Source organism: Acomys minous (genome assembly GCF_964271855.1).
Source record: "Acomys minous genome assembly, chromosome: 3".
NCBI lineage: Eukaryota > Metazoa > Chordata > Mammalia > Rodentia > Muridae > Acomys > Acomys minous.
In genome coordinates this window covers 45,185,261-45,205,651 of record NC_140485.1, presented here as the reverse complement: position 1 = coordinate 45,205,651, position 20,391 = coordinate 45,185,261, and the positions used below count along the sequence as shown (strand labels likewise).

Here is a 20,391-nt window from a genome sequence, read left to right as displayed (position 1 = left end):
AAAGGCTTTAAACAGCCCTTCATTAGCAGTTGACAGTAAAACAATAACCAGAGATAATGTATTCACATTTTATAATGTATAAAATGGTGTTGTGGAAATTAAATCATGCCTCCCAAATCACAGAACCAATCAGGGGCAAAATCAGGAACAGAAGGATGAAAATGAAGACTTATAAAATGTACAACAGAAGAGATTAATATCAATATCTTTAAGGAATTGCTATAAATCAGTATGAAAAAGACAAGTAAGCACCCAAAAATCTGAACAAAGGATATGAACAGAAAATGTGAAATGACTGACAAATACATCAGAAGACACAAATGATGTTCAAAGTCACTCATAATTAGCTATTATTTCTTAACCATCAGGATGAAAAGGATGTTTTAATCTGACAGTATACAGTACTAAGGAGCTCTGGGGAAATTCCAAATGTCACTTGCTTTTGTCAGTATGATGTGGAAATGCTACTTTGAAACTACATGTCTATCATGTACATTCTCATCTTCCTCTTGAGGAAGAATATATGTCAAAGGAGCATGCACAATAATATTTGTAATATTTTTAATACTGAAAAACTCTAAACATCCAATGTGAATGGATTAGCACACTATGGAATTAAAGAACTATGGAATATGACAAAACAAAGAAAATAAAGTGGATCTGTATAAATCTTGATTTATGATAGCTATGAGATTTCTTTTAAGTCAGATAAAGAGGATGGATTTGCAGGAAAATGACAAGATGTTAAGGGCTGGAGAGACGGCTCAGCCATTAAAGGCTAGGCTCACAACTATAAATATAAGATGTTAAATAGCATATTATTTTAGGACTGGTATTAAGCATGGTAGTGGGAAGATGTTAGATTTAGCTCAATGTACTACTAATGTCATATTTAAGATTAAAAAAAAAAGAGCAATAAGACAGAGGAAAGGGGGGAAATAGATATAAGAAAGGAAAGCCCGAGGCTTCTACTTCTAATGTCTTCCCTATTGGTTTGCCTAATTTTAAGTACTAGAACCTATTTTGTTTTTATGCAGTAAATATATGAACAAGCAGGAATGACAGAATCTCTATCCAGTGTTCCTATATAGATTTCAAATGGCCTAAAATCCTCAAAACTACTATCCACATCCACACACTTCTCTAGGAAAAGTGATAGTGGCTTCTCTTAAGATTTTTAAAAATAAAAATAAAAATATAAAAAACTTTCATAGTGTAACTTGTATTGCACAAAGAAAGGAGGCCAAGTACTACTCCTAGCTGCCACTGAGCTTAGCAAAGTAATTTAGTATCTGGGTTTCTATCTTTCTATCTTTAACTAGAGAAGATGACCAGATCAGATGCTACAAGTGTGTAGCTTGTCTACAGAGCTGTTTCTTTTTGCTTTTAGTGTTGTCGTATTACTGCACTGGCATTTACAATTAGTTATAATTGTTAACAAATCAGGAAAGAGCTACCAGTTAAGATTGTGGTCTAGAAGCTATCTCCCTATGACCCTAAAAAAAACTAGAGTTATAACAACAACAACAACAACAACAACAACTCTATTTCAAAAAGAGAGAGGAAGAACCTCAAAAATTCAAACTTAGTGATAGAGAAGCTGGAAAGTACAGAGGAAATAAGAGGGGCCAAACATAGCCAAAGCCCCAAAACAAAGCTGCCCAGTGGAGGGAGGGGAAGCAGAAGCCTCAATGAGGAGATAAACCAGCAGGGCTGGTAACATGAGACCAGCAGTCCTAGCCGTCCCACAACCCCACAGCTAAGTTGAAAGCTTGGTTTAGACAATGATTCCTCTGGCAAATGGGCTCTTTTAAAAAAAGAAAAAGAAACTGAAGACTCCAGATAACGGAAGGACCTCACATGCTCAAGAACTAGCAGTGTTAATACTGTTGAAGCATTAATGTCACCAAAAGTAGTCTACGTATTTAACATAATGGCCATCAAAATCCAAATGACATTCTTCACAAACAGAATAAAATTATGAATAAAACCCTGAATAGCCAAAATAATCTAAGCAGAAAAAATCAGTGATCACAATATTTATTCTCTGATTATCCTACAGAACCATAGTGATAAAACTTTATGGTACTTGTACAGAACAGAAACATAGACCAATACAAGAGAACACAGGACTCAGAAACCACGTAAGTGTGGTCGGTCACCTAAATTTTGACAAAGCTGTCAAATACATAACATGGTCCTTTGAAAATGGGGCACCTCCCTGAGGAAGAATGAAATTAGATTTCATATTTCTTTTCAAATCAACAGGCAATAATTCAAAAACCTTAATCCACAATCTGAAATGGTGAAGCTCTTAGACTTCAGGAGCTTTCCCCTAGAGACTAGAGGAAAACAGCATGCACATTTCAAGGTAGATACAGGAGGCAGGTGACAGTGGCAACAGGTGTGGTGGTGCACACCTTTAATTCTAGCACTTAGGAGGCAGAGGCAGGTGGACTTCAGTGAGTTCAAGGCCAGCATAGTTTACACAGTGAGTTGCAGCCCAGCCAGCTGCAAGGCCACATAGCAAGACCAAGTCTCAAAAAACAAAAAGCCAGGTGGTGGTGGCAGAAACACTTAATCCCAGCACTCAGGAGGCAAGAGTTGGAGACCAGCCTGGTCTACAGAGTTAGTACATAGACAGCTAGGCCTACACAGAGAAACCCTGTTTCAGGAAGAAAAAAAAAAGATACAAACATAGATGTAAATGTTTAATGCAACACCATTCACAACACCTAAATTATAAAACCAACATAGGTATTCATTAACAGAGAAATGGAAAAGAAAAATATGGTATATACATGCACACAATGAAAATATTTTTAGACAAAGAGAATGATGTTATGGCATTTGCAGGAAAACGGCAGAGACTGGCAATTTAGACAATGACAAGATGTTAACTAGCACAGGTTTTCCCTTATTTGTGGTTTTTAGGTGTGTGTGTGTGTGTGTGTGTGTGTGTGTGTGTGTGTTTGATTTGAATGTAGAAGGGAACAAAAGAGGAGTTAGGAAAAAGGAGGTTATGAGGGGAAATATGCTCAACATACTCTAATGTACTAACATTTAAACATATTAAATTTTTTTAAAGTTTGAAAGGAGGACTTGGTGGATGGATAAATCCACTCCTAGAAACAATGAAGTTATTAAATGAAACCAGTTGCAAAGGTAGGCTATTTTCCTTTGAGTTAGCGGCCAGGGAAGCCCCAGAGGCCCTCAAAACAATAAGGCTATTGGCTATTGCTGTTGGTTTCCCCTCACAATTATATGGTAAGGTATTACTGAAGATACCACATACTTTGGTCACAGGACATATGGAAATCAAGTGAGAGCTGAGCTGAAAGTTTCCTCCATGCTAACTAGCTCTCATAATACCAGAAGGTTCCATGAAGGCTGTTAAGAGGAGAAATGTTATTAACAGTTTTACTCAGCTATGGATCCTGTGAAGTTCCAGACTGTTATGTGCACACTAATGCAAAAATGGCACAACTTTTTAGGGGTATACAATTCCTTTCTGTTTGGAATTCATCCACAGGAGGAAATCTGTGTCTGATACTGAACCTTGGCTAAAAGCCTATGGCCAGAGAGGTCATGGGCCCTAGTGGAGAAGCTACAGCATAAGCACTGCCATTTTGCTAAATAGACAAGATGTGCCCATCAACTTGCTTTATAAATATTTATGTGTATGCTCATAGGTCAGTGATGTTGTCAGCTTTGGTCAGAGAAGCTTTTGTTTGCAGTGGGCAAGTTACTACAGAGATGCACCACTAGACAAAGTCGTAGGAACAAATGACTGCTGAATGCTTAGCCTTCACTCATTCACTCTAAGGTTTACAGAACATTGTGGAAGAGGAGACTGAAAGGATATAAGACTAGAGGAACTGGGTGTAATACTGTGGAATGCTATCTTCCAGGCATGACACAATTAAAATTCTTAGTAGTTGTGATTATCTGTACAAGCCTGGCCCATCATTCCACCGTGGGGGAGGGAAAGGACTTACTAGGCCTCATTCCTAAATCAACAGCAGTTAATGGTGACAATAAGACATTTTCTTCAATGGAATGGCCTCTGAAGTTGCCAATGTTCCTATAAATAACTCTTTATCCATGTTCCTGTACACAACATGTGCAGGAATGTACAATGTACCAATACATTTTTATTCATCCATAATGAAAAATGAAATCATGATATCTGCAGGAAAATGAATGGAACTGGAAATTATATTAATCATAGCAACCTAGACACAGAAAGAACATGCATGTCTTCGCATATGTGAATCTTAGAGTTTAATATTTTTAAAGATTTATTTATTTATTATTATGTATACAGTGCTCTTGGCTGCACATACACTTGCAGGCCAGAAGAGGACATCAGATCACATTATAGATGGCTGTGAGCTACCATGTGGTTGCTGGGAACTGAATTCAGGACCTCCAGAGGAGCAGTCAGTGCCCTAAACCTCTGAGCCATTTCTCCAGACCTGAGTTTAATTTTTTTATAACTCTATGTAGGAGATTATATGTTATGAAACTAGAACCATGAGGGGAAGAGGAGGTGTGAAGAGGAACAGAATACATGTGACATAAAAACGGAGTGAAGGTTACTGGGAGAAGGAGAGAGACTCACAGAAGGAAGGAAAGGGAATAAGGAAGGAGGGAAGTTGAGGTCAACAATCAACTAAAACAAAGCATATGTGAAAATGCTATAATAAAACTCATTACATGCTATTTTAAAAATATGACAATTAAACATTTTTGTTTAAAAGAAATAGAATGAAAAATTAAAATCACTATCCCATAAGTAAAAATCTTTGCCACCTTCTACATTTTATTTAATTTCCAAACTGAAACCCACTCCCATGCTGAGCAACCATCTTTGGTTACTCAGACTCAAAATCATTCTTAGACCTGAAATCCATTACCAAGTGTTTTGATGTTTTATTTGGTTGGTTTTTGTTTTTTTGAGATAGGGTTTCTCTGTGTAGCCTTGACTGTCCTGGACTCACTCTATAGACCGGGCTGGCCTAAAACTCACAAAAATCTGCCTGCCTCTACCTCCCTGAGTGCTGGGATTACAGGTGTGCATCACTATACCTGGCCCGGGTATTACTACTGTTTTTAAAGAATTTATTTTTGATTTATGTATCTGTGTACATGTCTATGTATGTCACATGGGTGCAGGTGCCAGGCCAGAAGAGGGTGTTGGATCCCCTACATCTAGAACTCGAGGCAGTTCTGAGCTACTCAACACTGGGACTAAGTTCAGACGTGTTCTTCTAGAAGAGCAGTAAGCATCCTTAATAGCCTAGCCATCTCTGTTTTAAACCTAACTCTAAAGTGTATGTTAAATCTACATGTTCTCCACCATCCTCTACTTCCCACACTGGGCAAGTGGTATTACTAACTGCACTTTTGCTACTCTATAGTCCATTTTCCATATAGAAGTTGAGTCAAGTTTTGTTTTCTTTTGTAAGGGTAGGGTTTGGCTTGTTTGTTTTGCTCTTGTTTTTGTTTTTGAGATAGGGCTCCATGATGTTGGAACTTTCTTGTCATCTCTCTGCCTCAGTCTCCCATGTGTAGGATTAAAAGTGTGCATACCGTGCAAGATGAGTAAAGTCTTAAGAACACAAATCAGACTCGCTCCCTTGCTTAAACAGGACACAGTCACTCAGAGGAACTTCCAAACTCTTTATAATAGCCTACTTGGTACCTTGACCTGCTTACGCCTCACCTCCCCTCAAGCTTGCCCTTATACTGCAGCCATTCTTTCACTGTCTCAGCAAGTCTGTTTCACCCACGGCCTTTATGCTCTTTCCCTCCACTTGAACTACTGCTGCCCCAGATCCTCCCAAGACCAGCTCTCGCTATAACTGAGTTGTTAGAGCAGTGCTGGGCCACCCATTCCCAATATACCAATTAGAGAGGCAAGTCAAAGTGAAAAGCAGAGAAGGCTTCATTCAAAGCGGTCACACCGGGAAGAGGTTTATTGACCCCAAATCTGTCTTTAGGGTATTAACATGAATTTTAGGCTTACTTAAGCAATCCTAGCTAAAGTGTGGTCCTGCCCATTATTAATTTTCTCAGCTCAGGTCCTACATGTAGTCTAGTAAGTTGTTAGGACATCAATCTGTTAATAGCTGAGGGTGCAGCCTGGTCCTCATGAATACTGGTCTTCATCTGCACAGTGGTCCATCCTTTGAGGTTTTGTTCTTCTCTAAAGTCAAGATGATTTAAGAAGAAAGGTTGAGGACAATAACTTATCCAACTCCTTGGGCCACAGCAGAGAATGAAGGCAGATGCCAGGTTTTCTTACTGCTTTTGGACATTTAAGGGCCCAAACGAGGGGTCAGTACTGTTTAGCCAAAGTAGTTTCTATGGACAGGTTTCAAGGCGTCCAGGTCCTTTTCAGACCCTTCATCAGCCGCCTTCTCTTCTCATCTACCTATTCTCTGACTCCTTCTCTAGTGTATTTATTATAAAATTGAGCGCTATTTAAAATATTACTTATTACTTTGCTTTGCTTATAATGTTTTGTTCATAGAATGTAGTTCAGTGACATTAAGGACTTACAATTACTTCTTAGTTTCCCACTGCCAAAAATACTCCACATGGAAATTATTTTTTCTAGATTAAAAAAAATATATATGTTACTATTCAGTACATATATTTTTACCAGTTGCGTGCTTTTCCAAAATTATTTTGAGATTTTTTTCATAGCTCTGGTTTATTTATCTTCATGGCAATTTACGGCATTTAATTATGATTATTCCATTATTTGTGCTATCTTGTCAAAGTGTGTTTTAGTTTCAGTGACTAGTTGGAAGTAAACTGTGTACAGTGAAAATCTGACTTGCTCAGGTACATGTGAGGCTTTCTGTAGCTCATGTCTTTAAACTCCCCTAAAAATTTTGGGAATCTGTGCTTCCTCCTACATTTTTTAATTGATAGCTAAACTAGGCATGCATAGAGGCACATACCTATAGTCAATCTAAGGACTTGGAAGCCTGAGATAGAGGATTCCTACAAGCTTGAAACTAGATTGAACTACATATCCAGTACCAGACCAACAAGGACTACATAAAAAGACCCCATTTTAAGTCAAAAGTAAAGAAATGAAGAAATAGACATAAATTAACAGCTAAATTATTTCAGCATAAACTTTCCACCTGGACAAATTAAGGATGAATGACAAAATCAAAACAAAAACTATAAGGCCATTCAAATAACACAAACACAGCTTAACAATTTATCTCATAACTTCTTATGGCAGAAGTTAAATGGCAAACATGTATGACGTTTCCAGGACACATGGTAAGTTTGCACATTTTTGTTGCCATTGTGATTGTTACTAATTGAATACACAGTAACAACTAAATATCAGATAATAAACTAAAGAACTGCTGGAGAGAAAGAAAATTAAGAAAGCTATTTGTTCCAACAAACTATTCTCCAGATTTCAGAGGGATGAAAAAAGTAGTTTGAAAGTATTTATGCATCCTTTTTCCTCTTCCGCCAACTGAAGGCAAGACGGGTCACCAGCAGCTCTACTGGAGTCACCCACGGAAGTTCAGTCAGGGTTCTCGCTCTTGCCACGTTTGCTCTAACCGCCATGGTCTGATCCAGAAATACGGGCTCAACATGTGCCCTCAGTATTTCTGTCAGTACACGAAGGACATAGGCCTCATTAAGTTGGACTGAGCGACCTTGAATGGATTATTCAAGATTGTCTACACAGTAAAATTGATCATGCTAGTCTTTGTACATAAAGAATAAGTGAAAACCTTAAAAAAAAAAGAAAGAAGAAAGAGTATTTAGGCATGAAGTACATCCCTGCAGACACCAGTCAACATGAGAGTGTTTCTGTGAAATGTAGCATAAATGAGAGAAAGAATAACACAGAATAAAAGCAACAGGAAGAATATACATTCTGGCATCAGAACTGAATTCAAATCCTTCTTCTTACCTACTACTGTGAAATGAAGTTACCGGAAAACAAACAACAAACAACCAAACAACAATACTAAAACCCCCACCTCGGTTAAATATTCTACAAGGCTAATGATTCCTTTGAACTGTGACTGTGGAGAATTGGTCTAGTCTGAGGCAAATTATTTCATGCTATCTTTAACCCCTTAAATACCTACTGCCTACCTCTGTGAAAGAGTAAGATCTTTTTGGAATGTACAAATTCTAATTTCTACAAATCAAAAGGCTAAGAACATTATCAAATAGCACTCAAAGTGTATAGCAGAAACCTCCTCACTTTGCTGTAACCTACGCACCTGATGTTCCCACCAGTGGATTTTTATGACTTTGTTTGTTATCATAAAAACTCCACGAAATTGTTACCATGTTGGACTAAGGTAACCTGAATCTGTGTTCCTGGGCAATGGTCACTCATACTTGGCTCTGGAATAAGCTCTTATTCTCTTTATGGTGAAAACTGTGATTCTGCACTGACACTGGGTGACCCCACAAAATTCAACCTCTTTGAACATCTGTTCCTGCACCTGTAAATTGGGAATCAGGGCAGCACAGCTGAGGATCAAGTAGGAAAACATATAAAATGGGATCAAACTGCTCAATAACGGCAGCTACTACCTTCTTTTTCCCTTATCTCTAGAAGAGTCTCAAATTTTAACAAACCTTTGTCTTTTAATTTTATAGCCCCAGACAAAGGTTAGCATTTTTACTCTTCACAAATACTCAGTCAGAATCTACCATTCAAGACAACTTATACTCTGCCAAAAGACCAGAAGTCTGGTCAGGCAGTGTGGTGCATGCCTTTAAGCCCAGCATTTGGGAGGCAGAGACAGGTGGACCTCTGAGTTTGAGGCCAGCATGGTCTACAGAGTGAGTTCCAGGAAAGCCAAAACTACACAGAGAAACCCTGTCTTGAAAAAACAAAATAACACAAAATAGCAAACAAACAAACAACCCTAAATCCTGAAAGAACAGGGGTAACTATAGAGACTTCCCTTCTTAACTACCTACTAGAGTAACTGAGGTTATTCTCTGTCCACAAGTAAAGAATACATTATTCTCATTATCCCTTGATTTTTGTGAAAACTTCTCAGAGTTACAAAATAGAAAGTCGAATCTAAAGAGGACAACTAGCCAAGCCTGGGAACCTAAAACAGACCCGGCAGATGTGTTTTGGGTAGCTAATGCACCAGCAGGACACTGAAATATATAGGAGGTTCTTCTCTGAAGACAAGTTTTCAGTAGCCTATGAACGCAGCAGATTAGAGCAGGCAGGAAGACAGAAGGAGAGGGGGCTGAACAGTATCCACCCAAAGGGAGCTTAGGGTCCAGAACATATATCTATCTGCTGCCAGACTAACTTGGCCAGAACTGGACTCAAAATAAAGAGAACTTTAGGTGGCTTTCTATAGTAATATGAGGCATCAATTTTTGAGAGCTTATAAGATCATAAGCACCTTTCTAGGCTCTACATATGAGCTTGTTTATCTTTACCATAGCCCCCAAACCAACCAACCAAGCAACCAACCAAGTACGCCCATGTTAAGAAGAAAACAAGACTGAGAGAAGCTGACTGAATTATCCAACATAACACAGTTAAGACTGTAAAGATAACCAGTGCAAAAACTTCTATATTCACTCTACTATTCTTCAGTAACAGAATGTCACCTTTTAGCTTGGAGAATTATTTCCCAGCCTCTCTTGCAACCTGATAAACCATGGGAATAAGTTCTGTCCCATGAAACCTAAGCATGAATCCATGCTTCTGGAGAGATGACTTAAAACAGCGGGGTGTGTCTTTCACTCCTATGTCTGTTCTCTTAGAAGTTAGAAGTGCTGACTAGACTTTCAGTGGCAATCTTGGTTCATAATGAAGGTATCAAAGGGGAGCTGACAAGAGCCAAGATACAATGTCATGCTTTCTCTAACCCTAGCCTGCCTACATCCCGGCTTTACTTAAATGAAGAGAAATAGGCACCATGCTGTATGAACTGCTGCTAGTTTAGGATTCCAAGTTATTCTATTCCTTTATGTATAGTTGAACTTAATCCCAATATAAATATTGACAAACTAATGCCTTGGAATTAGATAAAATTATTGTATTTCATAGCATACATTTACCACGTGTTTCCTGTGTGTCTATTAACCATAGGCCCCGTGCTAGGTGCTGGGACTACAACGATGCCTAACATAGAACACAGAGGGAACAGACCTAACACTGACACAATATCCAACATTTAGTGATACAATAAATGCACGCAGACTGTTGCGTAGATAAGCTTTATCTAACACCACACCGACCTATTAACTCCCTCCCATCTTTCAAAGCACGCCTCAAATACCACTTACCTCCAATGAACCATTTCCTGGTCATGACTCTGGCTAAAACCACTTTCTTTCTCTAAACCACTTTCTTTCTCTAAACCACTTTCTTTCTCTAAACTCGTACATCATGTCATTTTGTTTGTAACTCTCCTCTACCCTTGATTTTACCCAAAAGGCCAGGAAGCAACTGTTCACACCTCTTCTCTAAATCCTCAAACCCACAAAAAAGCAAACTGTATTTTTCAAAGAATCAGTTTTATTTCCCCACTCATAATGTTGTCTTAAGCTCCATTATAATCTCTTTCTCTGTCTCTCTCTCTCATTCTCAGACCTGCCTCCCCTGAGCCAGGCTTCTGTATTTCTCCTACTATTTCTCATCTCTGCCCTACATACCAGACTAAAGCTTCTATTTAGAGAGGATCCTGAGTATCAGTGCTCATTCCCCTCACCCAGCAGGTCAGCCCCATGTTACAGATCTCCAAGCAGCCAACAGAAAGACATGCATGAAAGTAGCTGACAGCTCATACTGAACAATAAGAAAGTAACTCTCAAGTTGAGACTGAAGCGAAACTCCCAAAGCAGAACCTTTCCAGAGAACCACTTAAGGGTGGTTCTGACTAGATACCAAGCCATCCCCTTTACCTACAGCTTTATCAACTTCTGATACTTACTGACCTACTGTGTAGCCAGTGCACTGTGCTACTATTGATATATTAGAAAAGGAAAAGAAAAACCACGAACCAAGATATTTGAAATGGATATAAACAATAAGAAACAGACTATATATACACAATGTATATATGTATACATACATACACCTGTAAGTTAGTGAGAAAATAAATAACCTAACATTGAGTCTGCTCTGGTACATTACAAAAGAGGAAAGACAAAAGATACTTAGAAACCAAAGGAATGGAACTAAAACCACAATATGACACCATTTATTACATAACCACCACATTGGGACAAATTAAAAATATTGCTAATACCAAGTGGTGGTGAAGACTCAGGAAAACAGGAAATGTCTTCATAATTATGCAAACCAGAATAACCACTTGGAAAGCAGATGGTAACGTTGGGTACTATTTCCAGTTCAAAATAGAAAAATGGATATCAGGAGGCATTACCAAGAATACTTGCATCTGCATTACTCTTTGAGGAGGTGTGTCATTTTGTTTTTGAGACAATAATCTCACATGACAGGCTGGCTTCAAACTTACTAATAAAATGAGATTGACATTGAACTATGATTCTCCTGCATTTACCTCTGGAATGCTGGAACTGCAGACATATGCCACCTAGCTAAATAACTTTTTATAAAAACAAGACATTCCGGAACCGGGAAATAAGTGAAATCTCACATACACAGTATGGCATATCTATAAAATGGAATTCAATACACCAATGAAAAATACATTGCATCCAGCCAATCGACTCTCACAAATGTCTTAAAAATGAAACAAACTCAAAAAACTACATGTAAATAATGTAAAAACCATAATGTTGATCCAAGCTTAGAAATGCATATGAATGCTGTAAACATAAAATGAGAAAGGAAATTATAAGCCCAAAAGTCAGGAATACGGCTACCAAAAGAAGACACAGTTTTAACTGGAGTTATGAAGAATGTCAATATTACTAATAACATAATAGTACTACTACTACTACTAGTTACTAATAATACAATTAGTAAAATAAGTACTAGTAACTATTTCTGATCTGGGTGGAGGTCTCATATGTATTTCTTTGTAGTTGTTAAACTGCATATTTTGTATACTTCATAATGTGTACTTCACATAATAAAAACAGGAATAAGGGAATATCAATACAGAGTATTTTCATTATCAACGTATTAGTCATTTTGAGGACAGCAGTTATAAGACTGCTTAGGGAAAGGAAAGTCATAAGATGTTTACCAGCACTCATTACTTAATGAACACAGCCAAAGGAAAACTGTTCTCATTCATTGTAGCCGTCAACTCAAATGCAATCAACAAATATTTACAAAATGTCTACTGCTGACCAAACCAGATCCAAGATAAATACATACAAGTCTAGACAGTGGACATGAAAACCTCTGTCCAACGCCAAAGCAGCCTTCCAACTATACTTCCTACTAAGTCTCAGAAACGAGGAACCTAAGGCAACTCAAGGCACACATCAAGAGTCTTTTCACCAGAGGAACCAGCTACTTGCTTTTGTCAAAAATCGTGGTTTCCTACGTTTCCAAGTGGGTAGAGTTGCCATAGCAAGAGTCCTAAGTCAAAACATTAATCCTAAGAATGGTGATGATGCGGAAATTGTCCTAAATGGTGTCTTAATTCTCAAGGAATGCTCTATCTGGGATCCAGGGAGAAGTGATTTGCAAATTTTCAGAAATTATACCCAAGAATTGGAGTACTTGTATTTTCTCAGATGAGAATTGACAATTTCAACCAAAATGGTAGACTAGGCACTGTTCCCAATAAGGCAACTCGGTTTTTTTGTTGTTTTTGAGAGATATGAAAATGAATGTTATCTGAGTTGAGATTGGGGGTCCTGGTCCCCTTAGACCTATGTTTGAATGCCCAATACTCACTCTCAGTTCTTCAAAGGCTTCATCTAGTGTGGACAGCTGGTGGCCCCGGTGTGCCCCAATGACTGGACACAGGACACAGATGAGCTGCCTATCTTCCTGGCAATATGTGCTCAAATCAAGCCCATGGTCCGGACACTTCCTCTTGGCCACTCTTTCGGCTTCCATCTCTATTTCGGGGTCAAATTCACTTTCTGCCTCGGTTTCTCCTTCTGCCTCAGATTCTCCTTCTTGGTTGTCTTCCTCTGCCTCACTTTCCTGCTCATCCTCCATCTCTTCCTCGCTGTCTTCTTCACTCTCCTCATCGCTCTCATGCTCACTGTCTTCCTCGGTCTCGCTCTCCTCTTCAGACTCACTGTCTTCCTCCGACTCGCTCTCTTCTTCACCCACCTCGCTCTCTACCTCCCCCTCGGGCTCCCCTTTGGCCTCGACGTCTTCGGGGACCGCGTCATCCTCTTGGGCTGGCGGGGCCCAGGCCTGGGCGCCATGGACGTACTCGGCTAGGCGGTGGCTGAGGAACTTCTGGCGGTGCGCGTCGGCGTGGCGGCGGCAGTAGCAGAAGCCGCAGTCACGGCACACCTCCTCCGCTCCTCCCGGCGCCTCGTCCGGTTCGCACTCGTCACACGTGCCGTCGGGAGGCAGCAGCTCCTCGCTGGCCGCGCCCACTCCGGAGGCCATGTGGCTGCAGGGACGCGCTGCCCAGGCCTAGCGCCTGGCGTGCTCTCCGCCTTCAGCACGGGGCCCTCCTCACGCTGGCCCTCCTCCCTGGGCACTGACCGCCCGCCCCGCTGGGCCGCGCCGCCTCGGCAGCTGTTGAGGCCCACAGCACTGGACTTGGCGCGCACTCGGCCTCTCCGCTGCGCGCCGTGTCGCGCTGCGCCGAGCCGGGTCCCTCCCGCGCTACTTCCGGCGCGGCCCCCCGCGCCCCGTCGGCCCCCGCGCCGCCGCTCAGCTCGGCCTCCGTTGCCCGGCAAGATAGCGGCCGCCGAGGGCCCGCGCCGCCCCGGTTCCACTTTCCCCCTCGCCGTCAGCGGCCTCCTTTCACTTCCTGAGTCACTTAAAGCGGCAAGAGCCCTTTTCTGCGTTTTCCCGCGGGGCTGAGCATCACCCCCCCCCCCACACACACACTTCACCCCCTGGAAGGAGAAACTCGAATGCACTGAGCTGGCGATGGGCCCCGCCTCCCACACGCCCTCCCTGGAGGTGTCAACCTGACAGAAAACCACTAGCCTGGGGTCCCTGCGGACTTAAGTCACTCTAGTGACAATCTATTCTCCCCCCCCCCCTCCCCCCCCCCCGTCCCCGTCCCATTACAGTCCCAGGATTCAAGAGGCCAAAGCCCAAGACTCTTTATCAGACTGAACCTGCCCTCCAGGGATTTTCACAAGGCCCCCAAAAGGGCTCTGTTTGTTCTTCTAGGCTCCTGGAATCTCAGTCAGACTGGGCAAACAGACAACATTTCAATCCAAAGCAATACTATGCCTTGTGTATTTGCAAAGCCTGTCTGCATTCCAGCCTCCTAGGGGCTCAGAAGCTCTTGTGTCAGGTGAAGGGAGGTGCGGCAAGGCTGCATTTCTGAAGTGAGATTCCAGCCCCCAGTTACCAACCAGTCCCTCCAGATTCAGAGCCAATGCCCCAGACCATGCTGGATCTTTGTGTGGTGTTTCCAAAGCCTGTTTTAGAACTTTATCTACTAAAGTCCCCAAATCCTAAGGCCATCACTTAATTTTCATAAACACGGACAAATTAATTTACCTTTCTGTTTTCCACTTTAAAAGCAACAACAGTAACAACAAAAACTGTGTAAATAGAAATAATAGCAATATCTACTTCATGGAGATTTGTGGATTAAAGGTTGTTCTATACTGTAGTGACCACAAAGCTTTGTTATTTTTAGCACAATTTGTAGATAGTGCTGACGATGACCCTTTGAAGGCCATTCCATATGTTAAATATGTAAGACATTTTTGGGGGGCTGCTGGTATGTTAGGCCTCCCCCATCTCTACCCTCTATTTTTGTATCTGAGAGAGGAAAAGGGACATTTTGATCTAGTGGAGCAGAGGAAATGTGAGTGAGAAGAACGGAAGGTAGCTGGGCATAGGATGCATACTTTTAATCCCAGCACTTGGGAGGTAGAGACGAGAGGATCTCTGAGCTTGAGGCTAGCTCTGTCTACACAGTGGGTTCCAGGACAGCCAGGGCTACATAGATCCTATCTTTGAGAGGAGTCGGGGCAGGGAGGAGGGAAGGAGGATGGGTGGCCTATGTTTTCTTTAGATAGGAGTGCTAGGATTTCCAGATCACTGTGACACACACACACACACACACACTTTATCAAGGGATGTAGATTAATAAACATTTTAAATAATGCTTGTGTCTTTTAAGATAATATATGTTTAATCTCTGCACAGCTTTTACTAAATATATATTTTTTAGAAAGCTTGGAGTTTTGTTTTGTTTTTAACTTAAGAACAATTCTATAGGATGCTGGGAAAATGTTTTCTTCTAATTCTGTGCACATTTCTGTCTTCGTTCAACTCATTTCTTAGGAAATTGCTAATATGTCTTCATTCAACACAAGGATTGATGCACCATTCTGAAAAAGAAATTGATCAACTCAAACATCAGTATTAGTAGATCTGTGAGTAGTGTTTGTTGCTTAGTTCCACCTGGGCTGAAAAATAAAACTATTTAGGCTTTAGGAGTACAGTGGCATTGTATTTACAAGACCTTTGAAATGAAAATACATTTTAAAAAGCTTTTTTGACTGTGCATGGTTGTATACATCTTTAGTTTCAGCTACTTGGAAGGCTGATGCAGGAAAGTTGTACGTTTGAAGCCAACCTGTACAACTTAATATGACACCGTCTCAGAACACAATCAAGAAAAATTGTAGAGGGTGTAGCTCAATGGTAGAGTACTTAGCTAGCATACTCGAAGTCCTGGGTTCAGTACCCAGTACAGTGCCCCCCCCCCCAAAAAAAGACATCTTCGGGCCTCAGAGTCTTTGGCAAGAGAAAGTAACATGTTATTATTATTGTTCTTGGTCCTTCTTAATATCAAGCTAACAAAACACAGTGATGTGGGGTTTAATATGTGATACTTTGCAATCCTTTGAGCCTTCTGTGGAGAAAGTCTTAGAGGCAGAAGTAGATGAAATATTAAAAATGGACGTTGTAAAGTTCTAGTGATCTAGTTAGTGGGTTCAATAAGGTGTTCACATTCCCTGCTCCTCTCCAGTGAAAGTGGAACCATCCAACTCTCCAGGTGTGGTAGTCTTTGGGAACATCTAGAGATAGTCTTGACATATTAATTTATCACTTTCTAGGAAATGACCTTCGAATGTCGAGCCTTGAGATAGCAGACATGTACTGTCTCAGTTTCCATGAGTAAGGACTCCAGAGGCAGCTTAACTACGTCTTGCTAAGAAAGGTAAGCAAGGCTGTTGTCTAGACTATAGGCATTTAAAGGCCAATCCACAGCTCATATTTGCTTGCAAGTGAGCTCACTCATGTGACCATTGAGAGGACCTACTTTTTACAGGACCACTTGTCTGTCATAGTAAGCTGAATTTTCCCAAAGCAAGAAAGAGCGTGGAGGAAGACATAATCTCTTTTATGACCTTAGCCATACACCAACTGGTATGTGACTGGTGGTCACAGAGATGACATTGTTCTGCTCCTTCCCTCCCCCTCCTCCCTTTCCCCTCCTCCCCCCTCCTCCTCTTTCTTCTCTTCCTCTTCCTCCTCCTCCTCCTCTTCTTCTTCTTCTTCTTCGTTCTTCCTCCATATTACCTCTTTCCTTTTGCATTTGAAAAGGTACCAGGCAATACCTTCAATACTCTTCAGGGAAATGACTTTGGCTGTGATATCCAATCGATTAGACACACTCTCTACTTTCCACATCACTACAGGTGACATTGTCACTAACCCTCTGTCTCTATATAACAAACAGCACTTCTACTTTCCAATAACATTTTCTCTTTAAGCTCTTATCTCAAAGACCATTAGAATTCAACTAGTAGTTTCTTTGAGGTTCCAGTTTTTCTCTAATATTCACTTTAAAGTCCTGCTAGCTTCTTCCTGGTGCCCAAGCCAAAAGCCTTTCCAATTTTAGAGTTTTATTGCGGAAGAGCATCACTGAAATAAAATTTGTACTTGTGATCTATTGCTGCATAACAGTTACTTCAAAAGTTTGAATTATCTTCAGGCTGCTCAGCACACTTGGCACTGGCATTGTCTTCTCACTGTGGTTAACAGCAGCTGTAAGGCATCTATCTCTAAGATGCTCAGCAGGCAGATGAGGAGGACTGGGCATTTTGCAGCTGTGACTCTTGTGAATGCATGTGAGAATCTCTGAAGTAAATGATATATTTCTAAATAGCAAGAGTGTGTTATTATGTGGCTATTAGGTCTTAAGCCTTTAAACATTTTGTCACTGAGGATCTCCCTTTGACTCCCTGTGGCTTCCTGGTCCTGGGGACCTCCATTAAAATAATTCAGATAAGACACACAGAGCACAGTGAAGAAGAGAGATGGGGTTTATTACAGAGTAGAATAGAGCCCTCTCAAGGGTGAGGGTGGACAGTGGCCAAGGGGACCATTGTAGAGCAATACACACTCTTAAGGGGTGACTGTTGGATAGCAGCCAAAGAGAACATTATGCTGATCTACATTTTTGGCAGTTTTTAGCCGGTTTCTAATGTTTCTAGAACAGACAGCTTTTCCTCTGGTATGGGTTCCTTATCCAGGTGATTGACAGGTCCACTTGGACTGATTCTTAAAGGAGGGAACAATGGTAAGCACCAGAAAGCCTGCTGCTAAACAGTAATTTCACAAAACGTGGTTATTTATTAATGACCTCCCAGGAAGTGTGGCATAGCCTGTCTCTAACTAGGACCAGAGATGTGGCTCAGATCTCATTCTTCTGCCTTGTAACCAGAGACTTGCAGTTTGGGTTCTTGTTCTTACAAGCTGCTGACTATGCAAGCCCATCCCTATAAACATGCTAATATCTAACTAGCTAACTAACAATTTTAATTCTGGGAAGAAAACTAAACAAGAGTGCAAGCACGTGCATGTACACACACACACGCACGCGCACACACACACACACACACACACACACACACACACACACACACAACTGGCTGCTTCCTAGTGGTATGACCCCCATCCCCCCACACCCCCATCCCCCACTCCCTCCCACCCCCATCCCCACCCCACCCCTCACCTCCACCCAAGCTGTGGTAGCAATGTGCATCTTCCTCCGCTGCTCCAAATAAGAAGTGCTAAGGTTAGCATGATTCAATAATGTAGCACAATTAGTTTTAGAAAAGCTTTTAGAAGTTTAAAAAGAGAGCAAAAACTTCAAAGTCCACTTCTGCTGAGAAAGTGGCTGGGCCCCCTTCTGCTAGCCCCATTTTTATGTAATTAGACTGTCATCTCAGCGCCTGGTTTCATTTTCTCCAACAAGCCCCTGAGATCACCTAAATCTCATCTCTTCCTGTTATCGTATTAGCGACCATCTTATTCTATTATGTCAGTACAGTGAAATATGATACCTCTCAGCCCATTCCAGCCCCACCAAAATATAAAGAATGAAGGCGTCCGGGCTGGGCCTGACTCTGCTCCTCAAAAGGCTGTTATTGGTGGTGGATATGTAAAATAATGCGTTGCTTGGTGCGACGTTTTTCTGAGCATTTCATTTTGTTCAGTGCTCACACATGAATGGTTGAACGGTTCACAGCTGCTTAGTATAATAGCATGAATACTTAGTTCCACTTTAAAAACAAATATCTGCAAAAATAATCCTAGATAAGCCCTAATCGAGATATTTGATGGCATTTATTTAATATGTTACTTGCTAAACATACCTCATTTTCTTAATCATCTTTTCTTTCACCTCAAGAATTCAAAACATTCCCCTGACGCTCGCTTCATCTTTGTTTTCAGCTGCGTTCTATAAATTACTTCTAGTGGATGCCTCCATTTTGCCAGTGTGGAAACTGCAGGCCGGGGAATTTTATGAAAGAACGTCCAGTCAATTGTGAGTTAATCTCTGACTTCCTCCCTGGTCTCATGCCAGCTCCCTAAACCCAGGCTGATGCTAATTCTTTTTGTCAAAATGATGTTTTCAAGCTCCTCTGCTTGGAAATGCTTTCCTGGGGGGTGGTCTTGGCTTTTATCTGCTTGGACTGCTAAGAAGGAAGACAGACACTTAATCATCTGTGAGATCAGCACTCTGGGAATGAAGGGGGGAAATCTTCAAGTTTGCCTTCCATTTCTCCACTTGGAAAAGCAGTCACCTCTGGACTGGAACTAATTAAAGATTTTGTATTTCAGAGGCTGGTGCACTGCCCTTGTAAATCAAGGATTATGAGGCAAACCTCCCTGAGGCCTGGTCTCTCTGTTTATTATTTATTCTGGAACTTGAGTGCAGGTAAACCAGTCAGTCACATTACTCAGATTCTAATCTGACCTTAGTTCATGCAAGGCAACTTTCTTATTTCTTTTAACTTTAATTTAACTCTGTTTCTTCTTTATCTCCAAAATCTATTCGTATTGCCCTAAATTGTTCCCAAAAGTTTCACACAAAAACACTCTTCAGTTTGTTTGATAAATGTCATTGTGCATGTATGTACCTTTTAAAAAGTGCATTGTTTTGTTTAATGTATGTATTAAATTTTACATAGACAGAACTAAAGAAATTGGTTTTGTCTCAGTGTTTTACACCATCCTGTGTGGTGTGCTTCAGACCCAGGACAAAGCTCCAGGTTCTCCCAGCACTTCTCAGTCCTGATCTGCTGCAGGACATGGCTGGCATACCTGACCAGTACAAGGCTTTTCCTTTCCTTTCACCATATAATCGGGACATTCTGTTATTCTTCCTTCTCTCTCTCTCTCTCTCTCTCTCTCTCTCTCTCTCTCTCTCTCTCTCTCCCCTTCTCCCCATCCCTCCCTCCTTCCCTCTTTGCCTCTCTTTCTTCTTTTCTCTTTCCTTCTTCCTTTTTTCTGGAAACCTCCATCCACAACTCCATCATCTCTCATCTTTTCCTTTGCTTTTCACAGTGAAGTCCATCTTCAGGCCATTTTTGTGCATGCTTGCATGGCTTAGAGTAGGGATTTGTGTTTTCTTTGTAGAATGAGACAGCTTTCTTAACAGGCTGGTTCAATATTTAATACTACCTATGTAGAAACTTGTCTGGTACGAGAGACCACAGCAATGTAACTAGGGGGGGAAACGAGAGGAGGCTATCAGTTAACTTACTCTGTCTCTCACGCTCCCTAAATGTGTTAATGCCTCCAAAAAACAAAGCTTCACATGATACATCGTCCTAGTAGTTACTTCAAGTTTAGACTGTGATGACCAAACATTAGGGGAGTTGATCTCATGAAAGTTGAGGCTTCTGTTCAGCTCAGGAGTCCTTGTTAGCTCATGGGCTGATCTGCTAGCCTGCTAGCCGGCTACCTCTCTGATCTGCCTCTAGGCTGCCTAGCAACCTCTGACA

The 20,391-nt window shown here is 41.1% G+C and overlaps 2 protein-coding genes and 1 long non-coding RNA gene across 3 annotated transcripts in view; 2 read left to right on the top strand and 1 right to left on the bottom strand.

Annotated features, from left to right (window-relative positions):
* Window positions 1-13,918, bottom strand: part of TRIM44 (tripartite motif containing 44) — a 99,491-nt gene extending 85,573 nt beyond the window's left edge. The window contains exon 1 of the mRNA XM_084774993.1: window positions 12,884-13,918. Coding sequence (XP_084631119.1) covers window positions 12,884-13,558 — 675 coding nt within the window. The 5' untranslated portion in view covers window positions 13,559-13,918. The remainder of the gene's footprint in view (window positions 1-12,883) is intronic.
* Window positions 7,288-10,047, top strand: LOC311593130 (small ribosomal subunit protein uS14-like; the record flags this gene model as incomplete). Its single annotated transcript, XM_084774209.1, has 2 exons — window positions 7,288-7,308; window positions 7,483-10,047. The coding sequence occupies 2 exons, from the start codon at window positions 7,288-7,290 to the stop codon at window positions 7,693-7,695; spliced, it is 234 nt and encodes a 77-aa protein (XP_084630335.1). The 3' UTR covers window positions 7,696-10,047.
* A 2,291-nt stretch (window positions 13,919-16,209) lies between the features above and the next one.
* Window positions 16,210-19,465, top strand: LOC311594288. The gene is made up of 3 exons (XR_014778028.1): window positions 16,210-16,313; window positions 18,836-18,929; window positions 19,226-19,465. It is a non-coding gene; the product is annotated as an uncharacterized lncRNA (long non-coding RNA).
* Window positions 19,466-20,391: the final 926 nt, after the last annotated feature.